We start from the raw sequence: 15,400 nt of genomic DNA on the forward strand, positions 1-15,400 counted from the left end.
ATGCCCTGGGACCCAATATAGATGTATGATTCTCCCTGTCCCGATTCTCTCCAGAGACTGCTTACACTCTAACACGCATTTAGATGCTGTGCTATGCAAGATTATTGCCTTAATTGCTGCTTGACTGTCAATATAAAAGTTAACACGGTTGCACCTTAAGCTATTCTCTTCCAGGATTTCTACTGCTTTGGTTACGGCTAATATTTCCGCTTGGAAAACGCATTTTTCTTCGTCGTTTCTTGTTGTTTTTATTTTATACAATAATAAATAGAATATTACGCCCCTGATGATGCCAAGGAAATTTGGCGAATCGTTGGGCCGTAAGGTGGAATAAACCTTGTTTTTATGCGCACTACAACGAAATAGATCATAATAGCTTAAAGAAAACTTAATCTCCACATATGACATACTGATCGGAAGAAAATTATTAAATTGACTTATAGATTTGTTATCGATATGTTACCAAATTATTATCGGCGTGTTATCGATTTCTTAGCTGAGCGTCAACGATTTTTGATCGGTGTATTAACGGATTGTTTTGAAACATATACCGATGCAAATTCAATATAAAATAGAGAACACATCTGTAACCCATCGATGACAAGCTGATATCAAACCGTCTATTCGACGAAAATAACTAGCTAGCGACAATAAGCCGATGAAGCTCTTCTCGTTTGAAACTTATTAGATTTCTCACCCGGTTCTTGTTGTTGTATTAACGATAAAGATACTCCCCATAGGGGCGTGTTATCGATGTTGATGATCCTTTGCCGGATATAGCTCCGATACGTTCCGTTAACAAAGTACCGTTAAGGTACTAGCCCGACCATCTCGGTAACGATTTATATGACCACATTAAACCTTCTAGGCTATCCCGCCCTCCCCACTTCCTAGTTCCATGAGGAACTTGGGGTCGCCAGAGCCTCGGCTGTTAATGGAACAAGATTCACCACAGATAGGCGAGGTTGACAATGGGGTTGGAGAAGCTATATATTCCGCTGGCAACCCTTTGAGAGGGTTGCGCTATACAACCCCTTGAATCAATTTGGTATTTTAGTCGCCTCTTACGACAGGCATACCTGCCGCAGGTATATTCTAATCCCCTAACCCGCTGGGGATAGATTTCTCACACTAGTTAGTCGTCGTAGCGAAATTCACGAAGTAGTTTTTATGATTAACTAAATTGCAATACGGTGTAGTCTCCAGCTCATTTTTACTGCTCATTTTCCCTTTCAACCATCTAGAAACTTTTAAATTCGAATTCTGAAATATTATAGAACTAATTTTGAACTAAATTAGGCTTTCCGTTGTGTATGTCAAAATTATAATTCTCACTCCAGCGCATTTGATATTTCGGACTGGCTTTTTAGCATAACATAATCTATTCTGTCATCTCTTAATAACTAACCCTACTCAGAAGATAAATGTTTTTCACAACACAACCTGGGCTCGTATTACGTGTTACGATCAGTGACTGAAAACCATTTTCACTCAAACGACAACTACGCAACTGTCAAGCTTTTTCTAAAAAATTATAATAAATTATCGATCTGACGAGTACTATTTGTCGCTAGTTCAAATATGCCATTAATCCGATCCCCCATTTCAAAGCTATTGTGATTTAAAAAATTAGTTTCGATCACGGATCGTAACACGTAATACGGGCGCTGTTCTATGATGAGTTTTTCTCTGTAGCTGAGCAGTTTTAGATCTCGACGATCGACAAATCTCTGCCTGCGGCCTTTGCCGTTGGGCGTTATTATTATTATTATTAAGGCCGAAATTATTTGCTTTTAACTATCCTACCTCTGTTGGAGTTTAACTTCAATAACTGAGCGAGCTCTACTACTTGGTACTCAAGCTTTCTTTGTACTTTATTTTGTATTCACAGGTGTACGAATATGTACAAATTAGGACCGCACCACCAGTCAAATATTAAAAAATTAGTGCAGCTTGCGAAATGCAGCTATGCTTGCTTAACACAGTGGGATATCTCAACGTTATTTTAGTCAATGCCATTACATAATGTTGCAATAATATTGCTTAGGCATTTCGCAGCTCAAGAAATTACTAAGAGATAGTTATCTATATTTTCGCTTAAGCTGCAGCTCAGTTATGGCTAACGAGATTATATTTGTGCAGCTAACAAAGCCCAGAAAAAATATTATCAACGCTCGGTTTGACTGTGCAATAAGAGCGTAATTATGATATCTTAAATTTTAGGGGAATTCGAATTAATATATAAATATATATAAACATAATTATTCGATTAGAGAGGCTTGAGAGCAATCGATACCTTTTACAAGAAAAATAAAAAAATTAAAAAAAAAATTTTTAAGTTAAACTGTTTTGTTGAAAACAATATTTACATGAAGTAATAATAATACTAAAAGCTAGAAAATAACTAGGTAGTTCCTAGGTACTAGTCATCACACTCCTCATCAATCTAGGGTGTTGATCAGACAATTAAATAAAACTTCTAAAAATGTGAGGCGTAGCATAACCTGATCAACGCCCTAGATTGATAACGAGTGTGATGACCAGTACTTAGGACCTACCTAATTATTTTCTAGCTTTTAGTATTATTATTACTTCATGTAAGTATAGTTTTCAATAAAACCGTTCATCTTAAAATTTTTTTAAATTACCTTATTTTCAAGTGTTTAGTCTTTATTTAATTGCCTATTATTTCTCATTCTATTTAGTTCATTTAGTGACTCATTGTTACACGGACTCTTTCCTGACAATTTGTTACAATCTAAGCCCTCAATACATAATCCTTCCAAAGACTTTACTCGACTCTGCGCCACGTATGCTTGTCCCTCCTCGAACTCCAAAATATTTTGATGTCAATTCTACCGGATATATGCAATATTTGTTCCAAATATGAGCCAAATCGGACCACAAATACGATTTTTTTGAATATCACGATCTTTGCGCCACATAGCGGCGATTTTTTTTCATAGGTCGCTTTCTATTCATGTATGTATTATGTGTTCCAAATATGAAAAAAATCGGACCACAAATACGATTTTTTGAAATATTTCGATCCATGCGCCACCTATCGGAGTTTTTTCTTCTTATTATTGCATTGTTATCGGGTTCTGAACTGTATTCCAGTTTCCAGCTTGTAGCTTATCGGGAATTTACTTAAATTCAATTACAAAATTCGTCCCAGCCAGCTAGAGAACCAGCCAGCCTGCCAAGTCAAGCTTAACAAAACCGTTTAAAAACATAGTATTCAACGAATTTTCATAAAGTATTTCCACATTTTACTGTGAATCTAGGCGAATTCAATACCAGGTGTTGTTATCCCAACAGCTGATTGCTTCTTCTTGATTATTTTCCATACAGCGCCTTGTACGTCCGTGAATTGAAATCAATGAAAAATTTCTTTTGACTTCATATTCTTCTGCATGGCGATTTGGTTGAATTTGCTTTGCTATCACCCAAGGCGAATGCAGTACCAAGTGTTGTTATTCTAACAGCTGATTGCTTCGTCTTGATCATTTTCCATACAACGCCTTGTACAACAATATGTCAGTAAATCGGAATTTATGAAATAATTTTTTTGACTTGACATTCTTCTGCACGGCGAATTGATTGAATTCGCTTTGCCATCACATTGTACAGATTGGCCTTGTTTTCCATTCAGCGCCTTGTACTTTAATATGTCAGTTAATCGAAATCAATGAAAATTTTTTTTTGACTTCATATTCTTCTGCACGGCGATTTGGTTGAATTTGCTTTGCTATCACCCAAGGCGAATTCAGTACCAAGTGTTGTTATTCTAACAGCTGATTGCTTCGTCTTGATCATTTTCCATACAACGCCTTGTACAACAATATGTCAGTAAATCGGAATTTATGAAATAATTTTTTTGACTTGACATTCTTCTGCACGGCGAATTGTTTGAATTCTTTTTGCCATCACATTGTACAGATTGGCCTTGTTTTCCATTCAGCGCCTTGTACTTTAATATGTCAGTTAATCGAAATCAATGAAAATTTTCTTTTGACTTCATATTCTTCTGCACGGCGATTTGGTTGAATTTGCTTTGCTATCACCCAAGGCGAATTCAGTACCAAGTGTTGTTATTCTAACAGCTGATTGCTTCGTCTTGATCATTTTCCATACAACGCCTTGTACAACAATATGTCATTAAATCGGAATTTATGAAATAATTTTTTTGACTTGACATTCTTCTGCACGGCGAATTGTTTGAATTCTTTTTGCCATCACCATACCAGGTGTTGTTATCCCACCATACCAGGTGGTGGCAAAGAGAATTCAACCAATTCGCCGTACACCGAGGTTCCTGTGTTCAATTCCCGGGCAAGGCAGCACCAAAACCTTAGAAAAAAGTTTTTTCAATTCCAAAAAATTTTTCTAATAAGGGTCTCTCCTCACTAGTAATTTGGCAAACACTCCGAGTGTACTTCTGCCACTCAAATCTTCTAAGTGTCTCCCTGGCAAATGGTATTCCGAGTCGGCATAAAACATGTAGGTCCCGTCATTAAAAGTAGCACTATGTAAATTGGAAGAGAAGCTCGGCCTAGATCTGCTCGGAGGTAAATCGCGCCGAATATTTATTTTTTTTATTTATTTAATATTCTATTCTATTTGTTTATGAAATCAACACACAAAAAGTACTGCTATTAACTTTTATATATTTATATATTTTAGTTTATCTTATGACGAGGAATCTGCGCCAGCAGGCCGCGGTCTACGTCTGGGCCGCTTTATTTTCCGCATTGTTCGATCAACATCGGCAACAATCTGTTCAATGACATCTTCCAAAGCAGCAACGCGTGAGTTTAAACTAAAGAATGTCACAGATCAAAAAAAAAAATTTTTCATCAAAAATGCATCTGAATTTAAGTCATTCAAAAGCTTACCGGTTAACAGTCGCAGGATCGGCTACTGGTCGATCTCTCACTGGCTCGAAAAAGCTAAAAAATTGTAAAGAAATTTATATTGAGAGTACATGTTCCAGTTATATTTAAACCTACTCTAGTACATTATCCCGCTGAACTTGAGGCCGTACGTCTGGACTGCGTACCGGCGCAGCACCTATTTCTTCATCCTCCTGTGGCTTTCGCCGACAACATTTCGGACAATACTTACTAAAACAGTTACGCAGATATTGAGTTAAGTGGTTGCGCCCACCTTTTATGTCACTTTTTACTGCGCTATAAGTATCATTTATAATAGCTAAGAACATGTTCTGTAAAGAAGTAAGTCGAATATCAAGAACTTATTTTGTGCTGAGTATCTTTTAAACTAAGCTACTCTGTTCTACTCACCAGTAAAATGAAAAAAACTAAAAGTATGTAAGTTAGAAAGTATATGGGACCCAATACGCGATTAGCCGCTTCGATACTGTCATAATCAAAATCGCCCAAAATCATGCGTATCATCGTTATCAAAGACTCATGAAAGTTACGAAAATCGTAATGTACATTGCCAAATAGTAAGAGGCCCAACTGAGCATATGCGAGGAAAACGATACCAAACATAACACCAAAACCCAAGAGATCTCGAAAACACTAAAACGGAAAAGCATGATAAGATTCAAATATTACCCAATTAAATACTCAGGTGTGTCCCTTTATAAAAGTGTTTACTGTACTTGAAAGGTACTTACAGTGCTCACAGTCGCATTAAATTGTCTCATTGTTTTGTTAAAGCTAATAAATTTGAAAATTTTAATGCAAACTAAAAACGCACATATTCCCATTACATCACGATATACTAAATTCCAGAAACATAGCGGATCCAATTCTAGATATTCTTTTGGGTTCTCGTCAAATCTTTTGTATAATTGATTCAGATAGATGGGATGCCAAATATTGTAGACGAATGTGAAGAATGCTAACTGAAAAGAAAGTGAAATATTATGTACTATATATTTTGTGATTTGCCATGACATGACACCCCGAATCTTTAATGAGGTGCCATAATTCCAATTAGGATAAAGTCTCTATAGAGCAGTCCACCGGGGTAGACAAGATCAAGAAAAAGACAAAGCCGAATTAAAAATTAAGAACATACCGAAGGCCAAGTGAAAGACTAAAACCCTGAAAAAAACAAAGGTGAGACATAAAGATAAGTATAAAAAGAAAGAAAAAGACGAGGACAAATGTGGAGACGATGGTGAAGAGGAAGTCCAAGAGAAAGAAGGGGACAGATAAAAAAACGGAGATATCACCGAGGCCTAAAGGAGAGACGATGATTAAGATAAAGACGAAGATGAAGGCTAAGACAAAGCGAAGCCGAAAGCGAACGAGTAGGCGCTTAGACCAAGAGACACAATGACTAATGCAAGCAAAAACTCGTATACAAAAAAGAGCGGCTAGAGCAAATATGAAGGCTACGACGAAGGCAAAGACACTAGAGACGAAAATTATGGAGACGAAAACGAAGATGACAAAAAGTGAGCAAAAGATATGTTAAGACCAAAAAAAAAATATAAAGGGAGATCTCAGCGAAGTAGAAAAGTGCCGTATAAATCGCTAGTGAAAAATCCCTCCCCCATAATGAGGCTAACATAGCATCCAATATAGAGAGGGCCGGCAATGAAAAATTTGTACCACGAGAAATCCACTATTTAGCTATATACTATTGGGAAAAAGCAGGCTGGTAGAACCATGACTATCTGGAAAGTGGAGGAATGAGCAAGTTCCGCCGGAAGAGACACCACACTCAAAGAAACAGAGCGGTCTACCTAACATTTCAGGTTCAAAACAGGTTCAGGATCAGTGTTCAGAACCATGCTTTGAGATTTATATCTCCCAGGCTGTAAACCGCATATGGAACAAGAAAAGACGAAAAAACAGTTTTTGAAAAAAAGAAACAATGAAGGTATATTGAGGCAGACAGGAATATCGACGGAATAAAAGAAAGAAAAGAAATTTAGAACGTGGGGGAGGGGGAGTGAGAGGAATGTGACGGTTACGTAGTAAGGAAGAGGGAAAGTGTATCTATGAGCAAGATGAATATCGGGTGAAATAGTTTGAAAGGGAGAGACGAAGTGCTTACCCATCAAAGAAAAGGATGAGATGTTGCAGAGGGTGAGAAAGAGCTGGAAAAAAGAAAGAGAGTTAGAGATCGCAAACCTGATATTGGGGAGACACATAAATTAGCAGACGGGGGTACGAGAGTGACAGAAATTGTTTGTTAACAGGGAAGCGTTACACAAGAGCTTTTAACCTGTGTAATGCATGTCGAAATTCGCTTTAATTGAAAAATATTGAAACAAAAATTCGGATCTATTTTCTGTGAGTTTAAGCGGGGATTGCGGGGATGGCGGCCACCGTGGTGTGATGGTAGCGTGCTCCGCCTACCACACCGGATGCCCTGGGTTCAAACCCCGGGCAAAGCAACATCAAAAATTTTAGAAATAAGGTTTTTCAATTAGAAGAAAATTTTTCTAAGCGGGGTGGCCCCTCGGCAGCGTTTGGCAAGCGCTCCGGGTGTATTTCTGCCATGAAAAGCTCTCAGTGAAAACTCATCTGCCTTGCAGATGCCGTTCGGAGTCGGCATAAAATCATGTAGGTCCCGTCCGGCCAATTTGTAGGGAAAATCAAGAGGAGCACGACGCAAATTGGAAGAGAAGCTCGGCCTTAGATCTCTTCGGAGGTTATCGCGCCTTACATTTATTTTTTTTTTTTAAGCGGGGATTATTACCTTATTGCTTTAAATGTATGAAAACATTTTTTATTTGAAGCATTTTTTATTTATAATTTATTTAATAATTTGGGAAAAATTTAAACAACGTGACATGAGGACGGACAAGGCAACAGCTGTTTCGATTATACCTTGTAAATCTCTTCAAAGCCCTTTCTCCCGGGAGTGGAATTTGAAACCGCACTCCTACGATGGTTGAAGTGTTACAAACGCATTCAGCCACATCATGCCTTAGTTCTTGTAAACCTTATCCCAATTGCCTTCTTCGCATATTTTCTTTATGCAGTGGCCATACCTCGTATGGCATCATGTGGTAAAGTTATGCATTGGTAAGGCGGTTTCAAAGAACTTGGTGTTGTTGATCTAATGTATCGAATTTCAACCAGCGTTGAAGCTTAGTGACATATCCACTTTAACTAAATTAAATTTTTCGGTATGTTCAATATTGGCGAAATTTTAATGTAAAAAAACTTAGTACTTACAAAAATAATAAGAAAATCGACAAAGTTCCACAATAAACGCACATAATTCGCAAATCCAAGGGCTCTCATTTCCAACACTTCAATAATCGCATAGTATATTATAAAGATATAAAATATTATGCCAGCCAAACATATCAAAAAACCGTCCTTCCAAAACACCGAACCCAATTTTACTGATTGTATGCTGTATGAAGTAAGAACGCCACCTGTTGATGGTAATTCACCAATGAATCTAAAATGAGAATCACACCGAATTAGAAGTTCTAAGATCGGAAATTAAGGACTGAGTGAAAGATCAACTCGACCAGCTCGGCTGCCGAAAACGCGCATTGGGCGAGCACTCTATCTCAAGCTAAATTTTTGCCGATGTAAAAAAAACTCGCGAGATATCCGTTATTTTCAAAAAAAAAATATTTTAAAGCTAAACTAAATTTTTAGTGTCTTCTTCTGAATAAATTTTTCAGAAGTCATTTTCTTAGATACGATTCTTTCGATCCTCTAGCCGAGACAGATTGATATACCACTTAGCCTTTGTTATAAACTTACAACAACAACTCACTTGATATTATTCCCTAAATTTTTATTCGCATTAAATAGCGTAAATTCCACCAATACTAAACGTGTAGCACGATCTATCCATTTCTGCTTCTTCAGTTCAGCCAAAATCGCTTTATTCTCTTCATAGTTGTATGTTAAGCTCTTTACAAACCCCCCACTTCGATAAGTTGTTATCTCAGTCCAAATGCCATACGCGCCTAGCTCGCTCAAAGTTTTATAATTCGTACTATTTTAGATGAGAGAACTCATGAAAACTTACTTCCTACTAAATAAAAACCCTAAGTAAAATTACCCTTTAAACTCGCTTGAAGTGTCCTCACTACTCGACGAATAATCTGAAAAACAAGTGGAAAAATATCTACCAAATACATCGTGAACATCACAAGAGCCCTCTCTAACGCGTATTTGACGTAGACGTGGTGGTCCCAAAACTAGATTCTCTTCTAGAAAAATTAGTTTATTTTCAACTGCACGCCTTCGTCTTCGTCGTGTCTTTTGTTTATCTTTGTTCGGTGATTCGTCCTTTTTCTCATTTTTATTTTCCTCTTTTAACGGATCTTCTTCATGTTTGCTATGTAGATCGTTAATAAATTTTGTTTCCAAAAATGCCCACATATCAAATGTGGTAGCTAAATTGGCGAATTTTACCGAAGATTCGTGTGTTGATGTTTGGACTTCGCGTGCTAGAAATAGATTTTCGATTCCTCTGTTGTAAAAGTACATTGACATGTTGCGCGAAGATGTAGCCACTGTCAGCATTTAAGTACAAGGAAATTACCAATTGTTTGAGAAAGTTGCTGATTACTGCATTTCACTTGTAAAACTCACTCACCAAATATCGTTATCACAAGGAAACACATATAAATTAGAAACTCGATTAGTGCCGATCTTGCTGCAGCTTCGTTTTCATATTTAATTCGATGAGATTTGTTAAGATTTATGGCTTTATTAATAGCCATCGCGTTTTTAATAGAAAACTCTTTTTTTTAGGAAGAACAAAATTTTGTAATATTTTTTATAACTGACACAAAAGCAAAGCGAATGTATTGTAAGACACATATTTTGAAATATAAAAACAAATTACAGAAAATTTGAATTCGCCGCATCAAAGGGTTGTATTTTAATTTAAGTTTGTTATGTGCATTTAAGCCGTATTTATACGGTATATATCGTCGCTGCGCCAATGAAAACAGTTATGTGTTTTTTTTTTATTGCATATTTTATTATCACTATATAGAGCCCACATTTCTGCATATGCCGTTTTTATACTCAGTTGAGAAGAGCTCACAGAGTATATTAACTTTGATTGGATAACGGTTGGTTGTACAGGTATAAAGGAATCGAGATAGATATAGACTTCCATATATCAAAATCATCAGTATCGAAAAAAAATTTGATTGAGCCATGTCCGTCCGTCTGTCCGTCCGTCCGTTTGTCCGTTAACACGATAACTTGAGTAAATTTTGAGGTATCTTGATGAAATTTGGTATGTAGGTTCCTGAACGATATCGGACTATAACCACGCCCACTTTTTCGATATTGAAAATTTCGAAAAACCGAAAAAATGCGTTAATTCATTGCCAAAGATGGATAAAGCTATGAAACTTGGTAGCTGGGTTGATCTTATGACGCAGAATAGAAAATTAGTAAAATTTTGGACAATGGGCGTGGCACCGCCCACTTTTAAAAGAAGGTAATTTCAAAGTTTTGCAAGCTGTAATATGGCAGTCATTGAAGATATCATGATGAAATTTGGCAGAAACGTTACTACTATTACTATATATGTGTTAAAAAAAAATTAGAAAAACCGGATGAAGAACACGCCCACTTTTAAGAAATTTTTTTTTTAAAGTCAAGTTTTAACAAAAAATTTAATATCTTTACTGTATATAAGTAAATTATGTCAACATTCAACTCCAGTAATGATATGGTGAAACAAAATACAAAAATAAAAGAAAATTTCAAAATGGGCGTGGCTCCGCCCTTTTTCATTTAGTTTGTCTAGAATACTTTTAATGCCATAAGTCGAACAAAAATTTACCAATCCTTCTGAGATTTGGTAGTGGCATAGATTCTATGACAGTAACTGCTTTCTGCGAAAATGGGCGAAATCGGTTGAAGCCACGCCCAGTTTTTATACACAGTCGACCGTCTGTCCTTCCCCTCGGCCGTTAACACGACAACTTCAGCAAAAACCGATATATCTTTACTACACTTAGTTCACGTACTTACCTGAACTCACTTTATCTTGGTACCAAAAATGGCCGAAATCCGACTATAATCGCGCCCACTTTTTCGAAATCGAAAATTACGAAAAATGAAAAAAATGCCATAATTCTATACCAAATACGAAAAAAGGGATGAAACATGGTAATTTGATTCGTTTATTGACACAAAACATTAATTTAGAAAAAACTTTGTAAAATGGGTGTGACACCTACCATATTAAGTAGAAGGAAATGAAAAAGTTCTGCAAGGCGATATCAAAAGCCCTTGGAATCTTGCAGGAATACTGTTCGTGGTATTACATATATAAATAAATTAGCGAAACCCGTCAGATAATGTTCTGGGTCACCCTGGTCCACATTTTGGGCGATATCTTGAAAACGTCTTCTCATATACAACTAAGGGCCACTCCCTTTTAAAACCCTCATTATTACATTTAATTTGATACTCATATCGTACAAACACATTATAGAGTCACCCCTGGTCCACCTTTATAGCGTTATCTCGAAAAGGCGTTCACCTATAGAACTAAGGATCACTCGCTTTTAAAATACTCATTACCACCTTTCATTTGATACCCATATCGTACAAACATATTCTAGAGTCACCCCTGGTCCACCTTTAAAATACTCTTTAATACGTTCCATTTGATACCCATGTCATACAAACACATTCCAGGGTTACCCTAGGTTCATTTTCCTACATGGTGATTTTCCCTTATTTTGTCTCCAAAGCTCTCAGCTGAGTATGTAATGTTCGGTTACACCCAAACTCAGCCTTCCTTATTTGTTTTATATCTCTTTTGGTTTAGAAGTGATCGAAAACAGCTATGTGCTCGCAGAGCTAGAAGTACTCTGAAAAAAGTTATGTACTTACTTGCTTATAATGTAAAAAATAATTACAAACCATCTACATACATACACAAATACATACTGTATATACTATGTAGGTTCTACAATTTTATTTGCTCGGCTGCAATTGGAAGTCGACCATTGCAAAGGTAAATATTGTTTAGCCATCTCCAAAGATATTTCTGTTTTTAATCTAAATAAGGAATAATATGGCATTCTTAATGAAGAAACTGGCTTGTTTGAAAAACTATTCTGCGCCTCCCCCAACTCAGACGTAGTCACCCATCCCTTGCCCCCAGAGTGACGACCCGTATGGGTTAAGCCGTAATGGGTTAATTCGGAAGATCATGGAGATAGTTGACTTCATGCAGCGGCATAATATCCGCCTTGCAGCAATCCAATACACCAAACACATAAAGTCCACAGAAAAGATTGTGAGACCGGAAATGGAGGCGGCCTCGCATTTATCACCCACCATTCCATGCAATATGATCTATTTGATCCCGACATCGGCATCACGCTACCGACTGACTTACACCCTAAAATCTTGGATGTGACGTTCGATCAGGATCTACATTTTGGAGAGCATGCAACCGCAATTGTACCGAAAATCCACAACCGTAATAAAATCTTCAGGTCTCTTTCCGGCAGCACTTGGGCTAAAGAGAAAGAAATGCTCATTACTACTTACAAAGCAATTGGCCGGCCGATTGCATACTACGCGTCCTTGAAATAGTCGCCAAGCCTAAAGGTTACTCACTGGAAGAAAATACAGGCCTGCTAAATACTGCCCTCAGAACCGCTACGGGCTGTTTTTTATGTCCCCAGAACACCACCTACACAATGAGGCGAGAGTACTCCCCATTAGGGAGAGAAATGAAATGCTAAACAGTTTCTGTTGAATAACTAGAAACCTGGGAATACAACAGACATCTGATTGATGGAGCTACACCTCCCAAGAGCTTAAGGGGGTATTTCCGTAAGCATTATGAGGAAATATGGCAAAAATTGCATACATTTCCTTCCGCCAAAAGCAAAATTGAATCATGTTTGAAAGCAGCTATGTGATATAAAACGGCGCAAATATTTATCACGTCGTAATGGGTTAAAAAACATAATTTTTTCTTTCACACATCATTAACATACTTATTTCAAAAATACGACATTTGCAAAATTTTTGCAAATGGACACCAGAAATTAGTTTTATTGATCTCCTGAAAAGTTACTGAAAAAACATAACTGTTTTTGTGAGCGCATCGACGATATGCATAGCTATTAATCATTTTCCTCCGCCTTACGCCACATGCAATCAAAGCAAGATCTTCGACCGCTTCAAAAATCAGCGAGTCTCGTTTGAACGGAGTTTTCGTGTCGATCAAATCATTGCCATAGTTTCACCGACTTCTCGAGTCTCACAAAAGACTTCTTTGGAACAAATCCTTTAATTTCACGGTTACTTATTATCGGTTCATATCACTGAATTTCCAAATAACTAAACGAGATAGTACCAATTCTATCTTTAATTAACTTTCAGTGAGTTAAAATTAAAATGCACCACCGTCCTTAGATCTAGTTAACATATAACGAGATTAATTCCTAATCGTTTATTAAATAACTAGATTTGCTATATAAATTTTTCCCTTTGATAATCGGTAATTATGAACAAGTTTTAGATAGGCCGTTTTTTTTTTAGAAAAACTACCACCTCTTTATTGTAATCTCTAATTGGAACCACGAAATTAAAGATAAACGATAAAATATGATAGATAGTAATCTAGTTCTCAGGGATGGAACATATGTAAACGCGTAGATTATCAACTGAAGATTTATTGTAGACTAGTGCATGTGTAAACGTGGTCTTAGTCCTAGTTTACATATACCGAGATTATCTTAATTTTCTTACTTATTTCCTAATCTTTAATTAAATAACTAGATTTTCTATATAAATTTTTCCCCTCAATAATCGGTAATTATGAACAAATTTTAGAGATGCCGATCTTTTTTCATAGAAAAAATACCACCCCTAAAGTGTAATCTCCAATTGAAATCATATGATATGTGATATTGGAAATATGAAAATTTGACAGATAGTAATCTAGTTGTTAGGGATGGAACATATCTAAACGGGTAGATTTTCTATTGAGGATTTTTGTAGATTAATGCGTGTGTAAACGTGGTATTAGCATTTTGCCGCCTCGAATAGGTCCATTGGCAGGCAATTTCAACGTCTCTACTCGGCTGTGGACAGCGCGCATGTCGCACTTTCGAATCTTCAGTTGTATAATTACGCGACATTCGTATGTATGTACCTATTTCTCGGTGACATTCGCTGGTGCCTTCGCATTTCACATGAAATTTATCAATTGGACTTAGTCCTATTAATCCAAGTACACCTTAAACAACTACCATAGTTATGAAGTGTTTTTTTTATTATTTCAAAGTTGTTTGTTTTTTAGTCGCAGCTGCCACTCTACACATCCACTTACCACCACGCCAGTTGGTGAAGAAGTTTTCAAAAGCTATCGCCAGACATTTACCATCATTGGGATCGTCGTGCAGATGACATGGCTGCAGAAATGAGGCTGCACAAATAAGTTGGTGTAAAAGAAAACAAAATTCATAAGTTTTAGATAAGTACGCTGGCTTGCATTTCATAATATGGAAATTTTGGTTTTTTGTTTTGAGAATTTATTTACATTTCTCTTTCAGATATTCATGACCATTGGCAAGAGCTGCAAGTTGGCAGATGATTAGGGCGATGAAAAGACAGAAGAAGTTTAAATTAAAATCTCGCCTGTAGAAATGCTGTAAACAATTGAACTACAATCTTTAATGGCTCTTAATAAACTAATCCATGAATCTAACGTAGTTTTTATTAAAACATAAAAATATTAATTGGCGGCCGCCGTGGTTTGATGGTAGCGTGCTCCGCCATCTACACCGAAGATCCTGTGTTCACGCCCCGGGAAAAAGCAACATCAAAGATAATATTATTTGAGGACTAATGGGACGCAAGCAGTTATTACTTTTATTTTAAAAACCTCAACAAAAAAGGCGTGGCTACAATGGACTGCGTTCCAAAAAGAGTTGCAGAAGTCCGCCCCTAAATGTGAGGTTTATGTTGAGAAGGTTTCAGAAAATTTTTTCTTAATTTTTTATCTTTCGAAATACAGCCGTAATTGTTTTTTTTTTTTTATTGTAACTTTTGACATCCGGTCGAGGCGAACTCAGTAACAGGTGCTGTTATCCCAACAGGTGCTTGTTCTTCTTCTTGATTATTTTCCATACAACGCCTTGTACAAAATATGTTAGTTAATCAAAATCAATGAAAATTTTCCTTTGACTTGACATTCTTCTGCACGGCGAATTGGTTGAATTCGCTTTGCGATGATCACATCTTTTGGAACTAGTCACTCTTTTGGAGATCCAGTTACTTTTTTTGGGATTGGATACCTTTTTGAAATCGGTTTTTTTTAATGGGTTCTTACAACCGGTGTGGCTTTCGGGCTAGCTACTTTTTTACTTGTTTGGAACTGATACCTCTTTTAAATCAGTAGCTGTTTTAGAACCGGTTACTTTTTTTAAACGCATAAC

The 15,400-nt window shown here is 36.7% G+C and overlaps 1 protein-coding gene and 1 long non-coding RNA gene across 3 annotated transcripts in view; one reads left to right on the top strand and one right to left on the bottom strand.

Annotated features, from left to right (window-relative positions):
• The window catches only part of LOC137238334 (uncharacterized), a 24,234-nt gene extending 9,590 nt beyond the window's left edge, over positions 1-14,644 (top strand). For both annotated transcript variants that reach the window (XR_010949168.1, XR_010949169.1), the window contains exons 2-4: positions 4,687-4,811; positions 14,263-14,440; positions 14,516-14,644. This is a non-coding gene — a long non-coding RNA (uncharacterized lncRNA). The remainder of the gene's footprint in view (positions 1-4,686; positions 4,812-14,262; positions 14,441-14,515) is intronic.
• Pkd2 (Polycystic kidney disease 2) lies at positions 4,659-9,756 on the bottom strand. Its single transcript, XM_067763197.1, has 9 exons — positions 9,562-9,756; positions 9,022-9,478; positions 8,731-8,955; positions 8,172-8,403; positions 5,648-5,878; positions 5,307-5,549; positions 5,013-5,227; positions 4,899-4,952; positions 4,659-4,822 (listed from the first exon to the last, which is right to left on the bottom strand). The coding sequence occupies exons 1-9, from the start codon at positions 9,686-9,688 to the stop codon at positions 4,693-4,695; spliced, it is 1,914 nt and encodes a 637-aa protein (XP_067619298.1). The 5' UTR covers positions 9,689-9,756; the 3' UTR covers positions 4,659-4,692.
• Positions 14,645-15,400: the final 756 nt, after the last annotated feature.

The sequence above is a fragment of the Eurosta solidaginis genome, chromosome 1, assembly GCF_040869045.1.
Source record: "Eurosta solidaginis isolate ZX-2024a chromosome 1, ASM4086904v1, whole genome shotgun sequence".
Taxonomy (NCBI): domain Eukaryota; kingdom Metazoa; phylum Arthropoda; class Insecta; order Diptera; family Tephritidae; genus Eurosta; species Eurosta solidaginis.